Here is a 13,675-nt window from a genome sequence, read left to right as displayed (position 1 = left end):
GATATATTTTGCCTCACTTTTTAAACACAGAAATTATATACTAGCTGTCCATCAATCTTTTTGGTTATTCCATTTTTGAATGTATGTGCTTCCGCTATCTCTTCATATATTTATGCTAGTGATCTATTCATCAAGGCTAAAATTATAGCAGTGTAATTATACTTCAAATTTCAGGCCACTGGGTAGATTTTGAATTTGGGCTCCAGAGCATAAAACTGATGAGCCAATGCAGGACAATCCGATTGCAAGGGAAGAAAATGGCTGAAATTAAGTGACTGAACTGGCAATAAAGAAAACCAACCTAATGCTTTGGGGGCATGAGTTCAAATCTTACTGTGGTAGCTGATAGAATTTAATGTCAAATAATAAATTCTGGAATTAAAAACTTATTATCATTTTGGTGACCATAAATTTATTATCGTTTATTATAAAAATTCATTGGGTTCACTCATGTTCTTTTGGAAAGGAAATCTGACACCCGTACCTAGTCCAGCCTTCATGTGACTCCAGACCCTCAGCAAAGTAGTTGACACAATGGCCTCTGAAATTGCCTAACATATCACCTAGTTCAAATCCTGCCCTCAAAGTGACACCCATATTCCACAAAAAAATTAAGACATTTCCATTGATTTCAATCATAGTCAAATGATTTCTTCAATGATCTGCACAGTCACCAACCTTACATCCTAACAATAAGTAGAGAATCTAGCCCCAGTCAATTTTCCCATTTTTTTAATTGAAGATAAGCATACCAACTTGTCTGCTTACCCAGCCATGACAAGCACAGACTTGACTGCTCTCATACCAAAGTCATAGTGATCCTGCTGGGACAGTTGTTCACTGCATAATTTGTACATCTGGGTCATCTTTCGTGCCAAAACTTTACTAGATTCAAAGCCCTCTGAATACAAGATGACCTAAAACATACAAAAATAAATAAATAACAGGATCATAGTGGCTGTTAATTATATTTATCAATAACTTAAAGGAATAGAGAGTCATATACTCAAGTTGCTGTCAAGACAAAATCAGATGGTGCACAGTATAGATAAGAACAGAAAGTTTCAAAATTGACAGATTAAATGAAAAAGTATGTAAAAGTGTGGCAAATACCCTTATGGTAGAAAAAAATGAGATAATTCAGCTTGATCTAAGAAAGGTAGAGCAACTTACTTTCTAAATGATGAGGAAGTACACACCACTAAAAAACAGTAGATAGATTTGTGAAAAGTCGTAAAGGTCAAAAGCATGTTGTGCTTTATCTCAAACGGATTAGAAAATTAAGCAGTACATGTTATTCTATTATTTACTAAAACACTGGTTACAGCCCATTCAGAATAAACATTCTGATATGGGTGCTGAACCTCAGGAAGGATTAGTCAACATTGGATCAGATGAAACACCGAGTGTTAAATTATCAGTATAAGTTACATAGTCTATGCTTTTATCTCTTGAAATAAAGCATCAAGAGATGAACTGACTCAGGTATTTATGATGATTAGAGGCAAAAATAGCAGAGATTTGCATTTGTATGTAGTCTGTCATGATCAAAAGGCTGTATAGTCAATTAAATACTTTGGAAGCATAGTCAATTCAGTATGTAGGGAATTGTAATTACTAATTTGCATATAGCAATACTAATGTGATATTCGACAGAATCTTGGTCTGGAATTAGGGATCTTGCTTGTTAGCTGGAGAGCTGAAAATGTATTGCTGGAAAAGTGCAGGTCAGGCAGCATCCAAGGAGCAGTAGAATTGACGTTTCGGGCATGAGCCCTTCTGATCTCCAGCATCTGAAGTGCTGTTAGCTGGAGAGCCAATGATAGACTTGGTATGTCTCCATACACCAATCAAGCAGCAGTGAAGCCACCAGGGGCTGAAGCCCTGCCCAGCAAAGAACTGCCAGCCAGTCAGAGACGGGCACATCTTGAGCCTAGCAGGATCACTGAGACAGAGTCACAGATTCACAGAGGAGCCAGGAACCAGCTAAGTAATGCGTGGAAAGTGGAGGTATTTGGAGTGTGGGCTGGGCTTCAGGACAGGGGTTGGACGCATGGACATGAAGGTATCTCTCAGCATCCATTCCCTCCCACCCCCCACCCCCCGCACATGTCCAGTCTGTCAAACAGGAATTGCTCTGATTAGCTTGGATCTTTGAAATCATGCCATGCAATCTTTTAAAGCCTTATCAAAAAGACAACAGCTCCAACAAAGCAGCGGTCTTCAGCAATGAAATGGAGAGTCAGATTTGATTTTGTGCTCAAGGCCTAATGTGAGACTTGAACATTGAAACTTTTTGACTCAACAGACAACACTCTGAAAATTAAACAATAATTGCAGGACAACAGTGGTTTGGTCAGTTGCTGGTACAAAAAGACTGCAGACATGATGGGCCAAAAGGCCTCCTTCTGTGATGTAACCATTCTACGAATTAATGATTAAAGAGACTTAGTAGATATTGTTCATTCAGAGAAACTAATTCCGCGGCAGCAAAGTCTAGAACAAGGGAGCATATAACTTTAAAATTAGCGCTAGGTCATTTATAGGTGATTCCAAGAAGTGTTTCTTTAATTGAAATCACAGAATAATTTAGTTTGGAAGGGTATTAAAGGATTTTGACTTAACAGAGGTAAATGAAGTCAAGATATAGATCAATCTTTATCTATATGAATGGCAGAAAAGGTTCAATTAAGTCTACTCTTAGGAACCAACAAGTAATAGCACAAGGTACTTTTAAAAAATCAATCATGAACAGTGGCCAACACTGCTAAAGGTCACGCATAGATATTTCTAATTAATCTATTCAAAATTGGGTTGAAATACTCCTGGAGCAAGCTGGACTTGAACCTGAGCATCCTGGTCTAAGAGGTCAAAAGTCTGGACTCTGCCGCTGCACCACAAGAGCCTTCAGAGTACAAATGCAGTTCCCCACTACCACAACTTTTGCAGTCAAGTATCCTGCATTTGAGGACATCACAGGTGTCACCCAAAGTGCAATGGATTAGCCTTGCCCTGGGAAAACGACCTTCAAGATTATGGTCTCTCCCCTGTCAGATAAGTAAAGGTAACATATAATGACCATTATTAACTGTCCTTGAGGAGGTGTTCAACCTTCCTAAACTGCTCTGATCTATGCAATGTAGGTTATGCTTGCTAAAAATAAATTAACTGCATTGTAAATTCATGGTCTTACTTTCCTTCAAATTATTTTGTAACCAGAAAATGCTCGATTAAAGAAAGGTGTTTGGTTAGTTCAGATGGCTGAATGACACTAACTCTATTATCTAATTACTATAAACCAAGAACAAAAGGACTAAGACAAAAATAAAGGCATCAATACATTTACCTCAGCAATAAGAGCATAATTTGGAACCATCATTGCAATGGGTCTAAAAAGAGCCTTTAAGTTGTCAGGCAATTCTGTTCTTCCAGCATAACCTGGGTTCATAGTAATGAATGCTGCACAAGACATGACCAACTTGATCTCTCTACCTTCAAACATGAAACGAGAGAGCTGCAGAAAAATAAAATAGCATTAATGTCATTCATGCTGTTTTCCAAAGTTTTCAATTCTCTTCTATCAAAATGATGGCCATTAATTGGGCAAAGCCCCTTCCCCTCACCTCAGTGAAAATTCATCCCTTTATTTTGCATAAATTTGCAACCGGCTAATTATTGAGCTTTTTCAGTATTGGAGTAATTGTTACCTTAGCTGCTTTAGCATTTCTAATGGTAATGAGCTGTTGTGCAATGACGGAAAGTACTTCAATGTCAATTCGGTTGAACTCATCAAAGCAGCACCAAGCTCCTGACTGAGCTAAACCACTGAAGAAACGTCCCATCATCTGGAAAAGAACATATACTTAGTCATTGCACAATAACTTATGACAGAATAATTGTTGTAAACACAAAACAATGGTAATGAAGAGCTTATGCCTCATTCTTTATTGGTTATACTATAATATTGTCCATTAAAATGATAATGATATACACATCAAAAAGATTTGGAAAGGTTGTCTTCATATTCGATTATATTTCCTGCACCTGTTATTAACTTACCTTGTAATCTAAGCCTTCAGAACAATTAAAAACAACACACTGGATGGCTAGGGCCTTGGCAAGATCTTTGGTTGTTTCTGTTTTACCAGTACCAGCAGGGCCAGCTGGAGCTCCTCCTAGATCTAGCTGTAATGCTCCCATGAGGCAGAGGTAACAACGGTCCTAAGGTAACCAAGACAACTTAGTCAGCTACATTTTTTAATAATTTTAAATTATTTCAGAAAAGGGATTAATACAGAATCAATGCACTGCCCACTTTCAAAATGGATTGAATGTCATCCTGTTAGTTAGCATACTTTCTTATGAACAGTACAGACATACAAGCTTTCTACACTGTCACATAGCTTTTCCACGCTGGCACATTTCTCTTATTTAAATATATAAGCAACTTAAGTTATGTTTCTCAGTTAACATTAAGAAAATGGAAATAATAAAGAATGGCCAATCACTGTGTGCTATTTCAGCCTTTAAAATAAACTGCTAAGCTGGAGTCCTGCCTTGTTGTGTGCATCCCTAAGATTTGTCTCATGGAAGAGGCTTTGTACATTTTTGAAAACGAATTTCAGGTCAGGATACAACAAACTTATTACAGACTGCATTAGAACATTTATGTCAAGTGATGGAATTACTAATCTCCCTCAAGCTTCAACAGTACCTTTTCACACTATCACCAGAGGGGCAATTTATAAATGAGACAGTACTTGTATCACTGAAACAAGCTAAATTTCTGCACTGTTCCCACTACTATCAGCAAACCATTATTGCTAGTTGCATTATTTGCTCCCAACTTTAAATTTCTGGTCACTACCATCTTCACTGATTGTGCTTACAGTAAGCGGTGTAATGACCAACCGAGGAGATGCGCCCAGGTACTCATAGCCATATGTGTAATTAGACAGGGCCATCATAGCCACACAGTTATCTGCATCAAGATCCCAGTAATAACGTAGCTGTCGCTGCCACTCAAAATTATTTACTGTGTCCACCTATAAAAAAAAGTTAAACAATAGTTATTATTAACATAAAACCTCATAACTTAAACAAGCTTTTTCCACATTGATAAATGTTTTAGTATCTCATTTTTGAATGACATTAAAATGTAAAAACTGAAGTGTATGGGGGACTTTAAATGGCATCTGGTGACAGGAGAAAGCCCTTATTCTCAGTTATATCCCCAGCTACCAGCATCAGAATGAATCCCTTGTTAATTTTAACTGCTGGATTTTACTCTTCCTGCCATAATTCCATATCAAAAAGGCAGATATCAGTAGATAGGAATATGAAGAATTAAGAGTCTTAAATGCTTTTCCTGCCTATTCTACTATTGTATTTCTCACAGGCATGTCAAACTCTACTGCACTATTTTAACATCTAATTTTATTTCAATTTCTCTGCTTAGCCTTGAAATATTCAATTCCATCCCTTTAATTTCAGTCATGTTTATGCTGCACTCTGAGCATTTTATAATTCTATATTTCAAGGCCAGTTCATGGTTTGATTTTCCACATTATTACTAATTCAACCAGTTTAGGCGCCTTGTCATTTGACTCAAAATGTCTGATATTCCACCTACAATCATTGTCGTGGACAGTTTTTCCTATTTTCTAGGTGGTCCAGATTTTGTTATGGCCACTGTTTGAGAAATGTTCTTCTAACATTGGAACGCCTACTTAAACTTCATTAATGAAAACCAAAAATAGCAAATCATGTTTTCTTTGCAAGGACACATTGTTTGTTCAACTTTGCTAATGCTGCAACCCCTCATAAAGCATTGAAACAACCTTCTTTATTTAAACAGAAAGAATTGCAGATTAGATTAGATTAGATTACTTACAGTGTGGAAACAGGCCCTTTGGCCCAACAAGTCCACACCGACCCGCCGAAGCGCAACCCACCCAGACCCATTCCCCTACATTTACCCCTTCACCTAACAATACGGGCAATTTAGCATGGCCAATTCACCTGACCTGCACATCTTTTGGAATGTGGGAGGAAACCGGAGCACCCGGAGGAAACCCATGCAAACATGGGGAGAATGTGCAAACTCCACACAGTCAGTTGTCTGAGGCGGGAATTGAACCCGGGTCTCTGGCGCTGTGAGGCAGCAGTGCTTGCCACTGTGCCGCCCATCTTGGAAATCTGAAACCAAAACACTATGTTGGAGAAATGCATCAGGTTTGGCACCATATCTTGAACGAAAAACAGTTGACATTTCAAGTTCAGTGACCCTTCATCAGAATATCAAAATGTTAACTCGGTTTTTCTTTTTACAGATGCTGTGTTTATCTAGTACCCTAGATTGCTTTCACCCTCCTTAATGTGTTCTCCTGTTGTTTGCTGTATACTCTGTTACAATTATGTGTTTATAAGATTATTATATTTTGATACTAAACCTTTAAATTTAAGGTAAATGAAAGGGTATGTGTGAGTCTGTTCTGAATTACAGTAAATCTAGACCATCGGTTAGAGATCAAAGAAAGCTAATATGGCTTATTGAGAATAAGGTACAAAGCATTTATACTCGGATGATGGCAGCATTCTTTTAAGTTTTAATAAGTCAAGTCTGAATCTCCTATCATGCCATAAGAACGTTGGAGATACTATTCTGTAAAGGACCATTTACTTCTGAGATGAAAGACTGGAGGTTGGCTAACGTGGTGCCACTGTTTAAGAAGGGTGGTAAGGACAAGCCAGGGAACTAGAGACCAGTGAGCCTGACGTCGGTTGTGGGCAAGTTGTTGCAGGGAATCCTGAGAGACAGGATGTACATGTATTTGGAAAGGCAAGGACTGATTAGGGATAGTCAACATGGCTTTGTGCGTGGGAAATCATGTCTCACAAACTTGATTGAGTTTTTTCAGGAAGTAACAAAGAGAATTGATGAGGGCAGAGCGGACGATGTGACCTATATGGACCTCAGTAAGGCATTCGACAAGGTTCCCATGGGAGACTGATTAGCAAGGTTAGATCTCATGGAATACAGGGAGAACTAGCCATTTTGATACAGAACTGGCTCAAAGATGGAAGATGGAGGGTGGTGGTGGAGGGTTGCTTTTCAGACTGGAGGCCTGTGACCAGTGAAGTGCCACAAGGGTCAGTGCTGGGTCCTCTACGTTTTGTCATTTACATAAATGATTTGGATGCGAGCATAAGAGGTACAGTTAGTGTGTTTGCAAATGACACCAAAATTGGAGGTGTAGTGGACAGCGAAGAGGGTTACCTCAGATTACAACAGGATCTTGACCAGATAGGCCAATGGGCTGAAAATTGGCAGATGGAGTTTAATTCAGATAAATGTGAGGTGCTGCATTTTGGAAAAGCAAATCTTAGCAGGACTTATACACTCAATGGTAACGTCCTATGGAGTGTTGCTGAACAAAGACACCTTGGAGTGCAGGTTTGTAGTTCCTTGAAAGTGGAGTCACAGGTAGATAAGATAGTGAAGAAGGTGCTGGAAAATCGCAGCAGGCCAGGCAGCATCCGAGGAGCAACAGAATCGACGTTTCGGGCATAAGCCCTTCTTCAGGAATATGGCTGGTCTCCAGCATTTGCAGTCCTCACTTTCTCCATAGTGAAGAGGGCGTTTGGTATGCTTTCCTTTATTGGTCAGAGTATTGAATACAGGAGTTGGGAGGTCATGTTGCAGCTGTACAGGACATTGGTTAGGCCACTGTTGGAATATTGCAAGCAATTCTGGTCTCCTTCCTATCGGAAAGATATTGTGAAACTTGAAAGGGTTCAGAAAAGATTTACAAGGATATTGCCAGGGTTGGAGGATCTGAGCTACAGGGAGAGGCTGAACAGGCTGGGGCTGTTTTCCCTTGAGCGTCGGAGCAGAGAGGTGACCTTATAGAGGTTTATTAAATTATGAGGGGCATGGATAGGGTAAATAGGAAAAGTCTTTTCCCTGGGGTCGGGGAATCCAGAACTAGAGGGCACAGGTTTAGGGTGAGAGGGGAAAGATATAAAAGAGACCAACAGGGCAACATTTTCACACAGAGGGTGGTACGGGTATGGAATGAGCTGCCAGAGAATGTGGTGAAGGCTGGTACAATTGCAACATTTAAGAGGCATTTGGATGGGTATATGAATAGGAAGTGTTTAGAGGGATATGGGCCAGGTGCTGGCAGGTGGGACGAGATTGGGTTGGGATATCTGGTCGGCACGGACAGGTTGGACCGAACGGTCCGTTTCCATGCTGTACATCTCTCTGACACTAAGTTGTAATCAATAATTGCTAATCAGCATTTACATATGGATGGAAGGTTAAAATGTTTCATTTATCAGGGAGATGGCAGCAGAGGAAAGCATTTTTGAGATCAGTTTACTAGCTTCACTAAAAGTTAATGAATATTACAGTTCATGCACATGGCAATTCTGTATGAAGTCAAAATGACTTCACCTGACGAAGGAACAGTGCTTTGAAAGTTTATGATTTTAAATAAATGTTGGACTATCACCCGGTGTTGTGCGACTTCTGATTTTGTCCAAACCAGTCCAACACTGGCATCCTCACATCAAGTTCTGTATGGTCAGAGAGAAAAGACTTGGTTCTGAGCGTTACCACTAATGAATGTGAGAGGCAAATTGTCTTTAGTTGAAAAAGACTTTTCTTTCTGCCATCTAGCAATACAAGGAAAGGAACCTAACATGGCTGGGGGAAGACAAACCATTGGAACAGGTTTTAATTTGTTTGAGAAGCTCAAAAAATGAAGGGAAGCAGCTGGAAATGGTCAGCCAAAGCTATTATGGGAAAGCAAAATCAGCTGGAAGTTAGGAGCCCCTATAGACTGCTTGCTAGGGACTGTACCTATTTATAATAGGTGTAGAGTTGGCAGACATTTTAAATAAGACAATGCTGCAATGTCGGAGCAGATAGCAATGTATATTTACACAATAAATGATGAATATAAATTATTTGAGCTTGCCACCATAAACTATTTGCAGGTTATGGCATCATCTGTGCTCATAAATTAATGAAACAAAAGTTAAATGGTATGCTTAATCTGAAGTGCACAGGGATTTAGGTAATCTAGTGTACAAGTTATAGAACATTAATGTGCTGGTATAGCATATAATCAAGGCGGCTAATGGAATGCTATCCTATATTATGGGTGGAATTAAAGATAAAGGAATGGGAAAACTGTATCTCAAATATTATGTGCAGCTTTAGTCTCCTTATTTGAGGAAGGATGTTTTTGATTTGAAGAGGGCTCTGAGGAGACATACCAGATTGATAACTGGAATAGGTGGGTTTTCTCAGGTGGATAGGTTGGATAGTCTGTGCTTGATTCTACTGAAGTTTAGAAGAATGCGTAGTGACTTAATTGGAGTGTATAAGGTTCTGAAAAGTCTTGAAAATGAAAAGGATGTTTCCTCTTCCTCCAGAACTCCGAGGCAGTTTTAAATTCTGGATTCTCCTCTTCAGGTCCAAGATGAGGAGAATTACTTTTATGAGGGTTGTGTACTTTGGAGCACTCTGCACTAGAAGGCAGTGGAATTATTAGACATTTTTAAGGCAAAGGTAAATAAATTCTTATTCAGCCAAAGAATGAAGGATTTTTGGAGGTAAATAGGAATGTGGAATTCAAAAAACAAACAGGTCAACCATGTTATGAAGAGTCACTGGACCCTGAAACATTAACTGTATTTTCTCTCCACAGATGCTGCCAGACCTGAGTTTTCTCAGCAATTTCTAAAATTGTTTCTTAGTTAATTGTGGAGTAAACTCATGAGGCCGAAATAGCTACTCCTCCTCCCGATTCGTATTCGTGCAATTTTGAACTAGAACTTCTTAGAATTGTGAACAGCCAGATTGAACAGTAGTATTGTTTTCAACAATGAGGCACAAGTCATACCAATAAAATTTCTTGCAATGATAGATACCTTTTCTTTCACCAATTCAGTGACAATGTCTCTTGCATGAACATCAACGGTTATGAGTGCAGTCACAATACTTCGGTGCAGAGTTAAGAGCTTGCCTCGAACTAAACCAGCTAGAGCATTAAGTCTCTATAAGGAGATATAACACCATTAGACAGCATATATCAGCCATAATCAGTTCCCATTAGTACAAAGTTGTTGAAATCCTTATAATAAAGCATCCTTAATTAATATTCAAACTAAATTATTGCTTCAAAACCATGTATTCACATTTATACTGAGGTAGAAACTACAAGTTACATTTGTTTTTAAAACATAAAGCTATTAATAATGTGGCTTTACAAAAGATATTGTTACAATAAGGTTCAGTGGTCCTGTATAGAGTGCACACCAGATGAAGGGCATAGAAGTGCCACAGTTTGACATTGACGATGTGAGGACTTCAACTTTTTTAAATATCTCATCCAGTATCACACTATTTTACCTTGCACCATTATCACTTTCTGTTATTTAATTGCATCTATTCCCCAATCAATCTTTGCCTTTGGTTCTATCCTCCTATCTTCTGTTCAATATTTGCCTTACCTGTCACACCTCTCAGTTTTACCTGCTCTGAATCAAGGCAATCAAAAGCACAGTGCTTGAGAGACTGCACCACCTAATAGTTAGAGAATCAGTGAGAATCAAGTGGTAGAGAATTTCCCATACAGACCTCACCCCACCACCTCACTGCTGTCCAACATATTTACCAGGTACTCACTGGGACAGTATTTGTCTCCCTCACAATGATTGGGATGCCACCCCAAAACTTTGCTTGCCAATATTAGGCTGGTAGATTGCAACTACTGGATGGGCCATGGGTATTGCTTCCTCTTCCCAAAGCTAGGTTCCTTGATGGAGCACACAGGGCCTGTGAGTGAGTGACACCCCATTACAACCCCACACTCCCACAAACTACTCCACAGGCAAACATGGTAGAAATGGGTGGCTGGTCTCTCTGCATGGGGAGTACTCAGGTTGAACACCAGCAGCAGTGGGATGAAGTCCTTCCTTAAACAACCCTCCAGAGGCTACTTAAGCACATCAATTGGAGACTGGGCAGTGAAGCCGTCATCCATTCTTCTTGATTGTGGAAAGGTGGGAACACAATGTTGTGACTCCCCACTGCACTTACCCACCACAACTAAAGGGCCACAAACCTGCCTTAGGTGTGGATGCTCAATTCCATTGACACTGTCTCTCCCTCCACATGTGCTACCCTGCTGGGTTCTTCTAGAATTTTATGTTTCTATTTTGGTTTAAGCATGGAAATGTAGGAAACTTGGTCATGGATTTGGGAGTTGACAAGTACATTAATTTCTCATTTGAAAAGGGTGTTCAAAACACAAGAATGGAACATTGGGGCAGAGAAGGAAGCTGGGTGTTAAGAATTTAATGAGAATAAAGTGGAGGGAGAGACGTGGGTGTCTAATGGGATGAGTTTGGTGAGGACTTGTGGACAAATCTAGAGTGGGAGGAAAGGATGTCCATATTTAGCAGACAAAGGGAAGGGAGACATGCAGGAGATAATCCTGAACAGTTGGCCTCAATTTTCAATGACACAAGCTGGTGGGATCCTTGCTTTTGTGGAAGGCGCGAGTGATTCAGACAGGGAAGAGAACTTTAAGAACAGCCTGGGTAGTGATGAAAGGAATACAAAAGCATATGAACAGGAGCAGGAAATTCAGCCCCGTGAGCCTGCTTACCATTTAATATGATCATGGCTGATGTCATCACAGTCTCAACTCCACTTTCCTGCCTGTACTCCATCACCCTTCAATACATTACTAATCAAAAAATGTCTCTTTCTTAAATTTACTCAATGTCCCAGCATCAACTGTACTCTAGGTAAGTGAATTCCACAGATTCATGACCCTTTGAGAGAAAAACTGTCTCCTCCAGGAAGTCGGGGACTACCTTTACATTGCAGGATGATGTTTCATCAGCCAGAGAAAGTCAGAGTCAAAGTTACTTGATGTGTTTCAGCTAGATCTAATGCTAAATACCAAGGCCAGAGGCAATAGTTGTGGAACTTTCCCAGTATTGACTGGAAATACTATAACTCTAGTACGTCAGATGGATCAGTTTTTGTCCAATGTGCACAGACGGATTTCCTGACACAGTATATCAAAGAGCTGACAAGAGGGGAGGCCACACTGAATCTGGGGCTTGGTAATCAACCAGCCCAGGTGTTTGATTTAGTTGTAGATGAGCACTTTGGAGAAAGTGACCATTATTCAGTTACCTTTAGTTTAGCAATGGAAAGGATAGGTACATGCCACAGGTCAAGTTATCGATGGGGCAAGGGCAATTATAATCCAATTAGGCAAGAATTAGGATGCATAGGATGGGATAGCAAAATGCGGGGGATGCAGACAATGGAAATGTGGAGCTGGTTTAAGGAACAGATAATGTGTTTCCTTGATAGGTATGTCCCTGTCAGGCAGGGAGCAAGTGATAAGGTAAGGGAACCATGATTTACAACAGAAATTGCATCTCTTGTTAAGCAGAAGCAAGAGGCTTATATGTTGATGAAGCAAGATGGTTCAGATGAGGTGATGAAGAGTTACATATCAGCTAAGAAGGATTTAAAGAGAGTTAAGAAGAGCAAGGAGAGGGCACAAGCAGTCTTTAGCAAATAGAATAAAGGAGAACCCTAATGCTTTCTATAGGTATGTGAGGAATAAAAGGAGGATTAAGGTAGGAACAGGGCAGTGGGAAGTTGAATGTAGAATCTGTAGAGATTGGAGAGCTGCTAAATAAACATTTCTCATCGGTTTTCTCTCAGAAAAAGGAGAATGTTGTAGAGGAGAAGAATGAGATACGAGATATTAGGCTGGAAAGGTTCGAGGATAGTTACGAACACGTGTTATCAATTCTAGAATGAGTGAAAGTAGACAAGTCCCCTGGGCCGGATAGAATTTATTCAAGGATTCTCTGGAAAGCTAGGAGGAGATAGCAGAGCCTATGGCTTTGATATTTGAGTCATCATTGTCTACAGGTTTAGTATCAGAGGACTGGAGGATTGCAAATGTTGTGCCCTTGTTCAAGAAGGGCAGTAGGGATGACCCAGTTAATTATAGACCAGCGAACCTTACTTCTGTTGTAGGAAAATGTTTAGAAAGGATTATAAGAAATAAGAGTTATAAGCATCTAGCAAACAACAATTTGATTTCAGATAGTCAACATGGTTTCGTCAAGGGCAGGTCGTGTCTCACAAACCTTATTGAGTTTTTTGAGAAGGTGACCAAGCATGTAGATGAGGGTAGGGCAGTTGACGTGGTATACATGCACTTCAGTAAAGCCTTTGATAAGGTTCCGCATGGTAGGCTGTTGGAGAAAATGCAGAGGCATGGGATTGAGGGTGATTTAACAGTTTGGATTAGAAACTAGCGTTCTGAAAGAAGGCAGCGAGTGGTGGTTGATGGAAACTATTCAGCTTGGAGTCCAGTTACTAGTGGTGTGCCATAAGGATCTGTTGTGGGACTTAGACGCAGGCATAGGTGGATGGATTAGTAAATTTGCAGATGACACTAAAGTCGGTGGAGTGGTGGACAGTTTGGAAGAATGTTACAGGTTGCAGGGGGACTTGGATGAACTGCAGAACTGGGCTGAGAGGTGGCAAATAGAGTTCAATGCAGTGAAATGTGAGGTGATGCACTTTGGGAAGAATAACAGGAAGGTAGAATACTCA

General features: G+C 39.9%; 1 protein-coding gene and 1 non-coding gene across 2 annotated transcripts in view; both read right to left on the bottom strand.

Annotated features, from left to right (window-relative positions):
* Positions 1-13,675, bottom strand: part of dnah6 (dynein, axonemal, heavy chain 6) — a 310,227-nt gene that overhangs the window by 197,515 nt on the left and 99,037 nt on the right. Inside the window, exons 28-33 of the mRNA XM_072587520.1 lie at positions 9,946-10,071; positions 4,890-5,045; positions 4,060-4,221; positions 3,708-3,845; positions 3,347-3,514; positions 769-917 (exon numbers count right to left, since the gene is read on the bottom strand). Coding sequence (XP_072443621.1) covers positions 769-917; positions 3,347-3,514; positions 3,708-3,845; positions 4,060-4,221; positions 4,890-5,045; positions 9,946-10,071 — 899 coding nt within the window. The remainder of the gene's footprint in view (positions 1-768; positions 918-3,346; positions 3,515-3,707; positions 3,846-4,059; positions 4,222-4,889; positions 5,046-9,945; positions 10,072-13,675) is intronic.
* Positions 2,907-3,062, bottom strand: LOC140453457 (U1 spliceosomal RNA). Its single transcript, XR_011952392.1, has one exon. It is a non-coding gene; the product is annotated as a U1 spliceosomal RNA (small nuclear RNA).

Source organism: Chiloscyllium punctatum, chromosome 2 (assembly GCF_047496795.1).
Source record: "Chiloscyllium punctatum isolate Juve2018m chromosome 2, sChiPun1.3, whole genome shotgun sequence".
Classification (NCBI taxonomy): Eukaryota; Metazoa; Chordata; class Chondrichthyes; order Orectolobiformes; family Hemiscylliidae; genus Chiloscyllium; species Chiloscyllium punctatum.
This window is presented reverse-complemented; position numbering and strand designations above follow the sequence as displayed.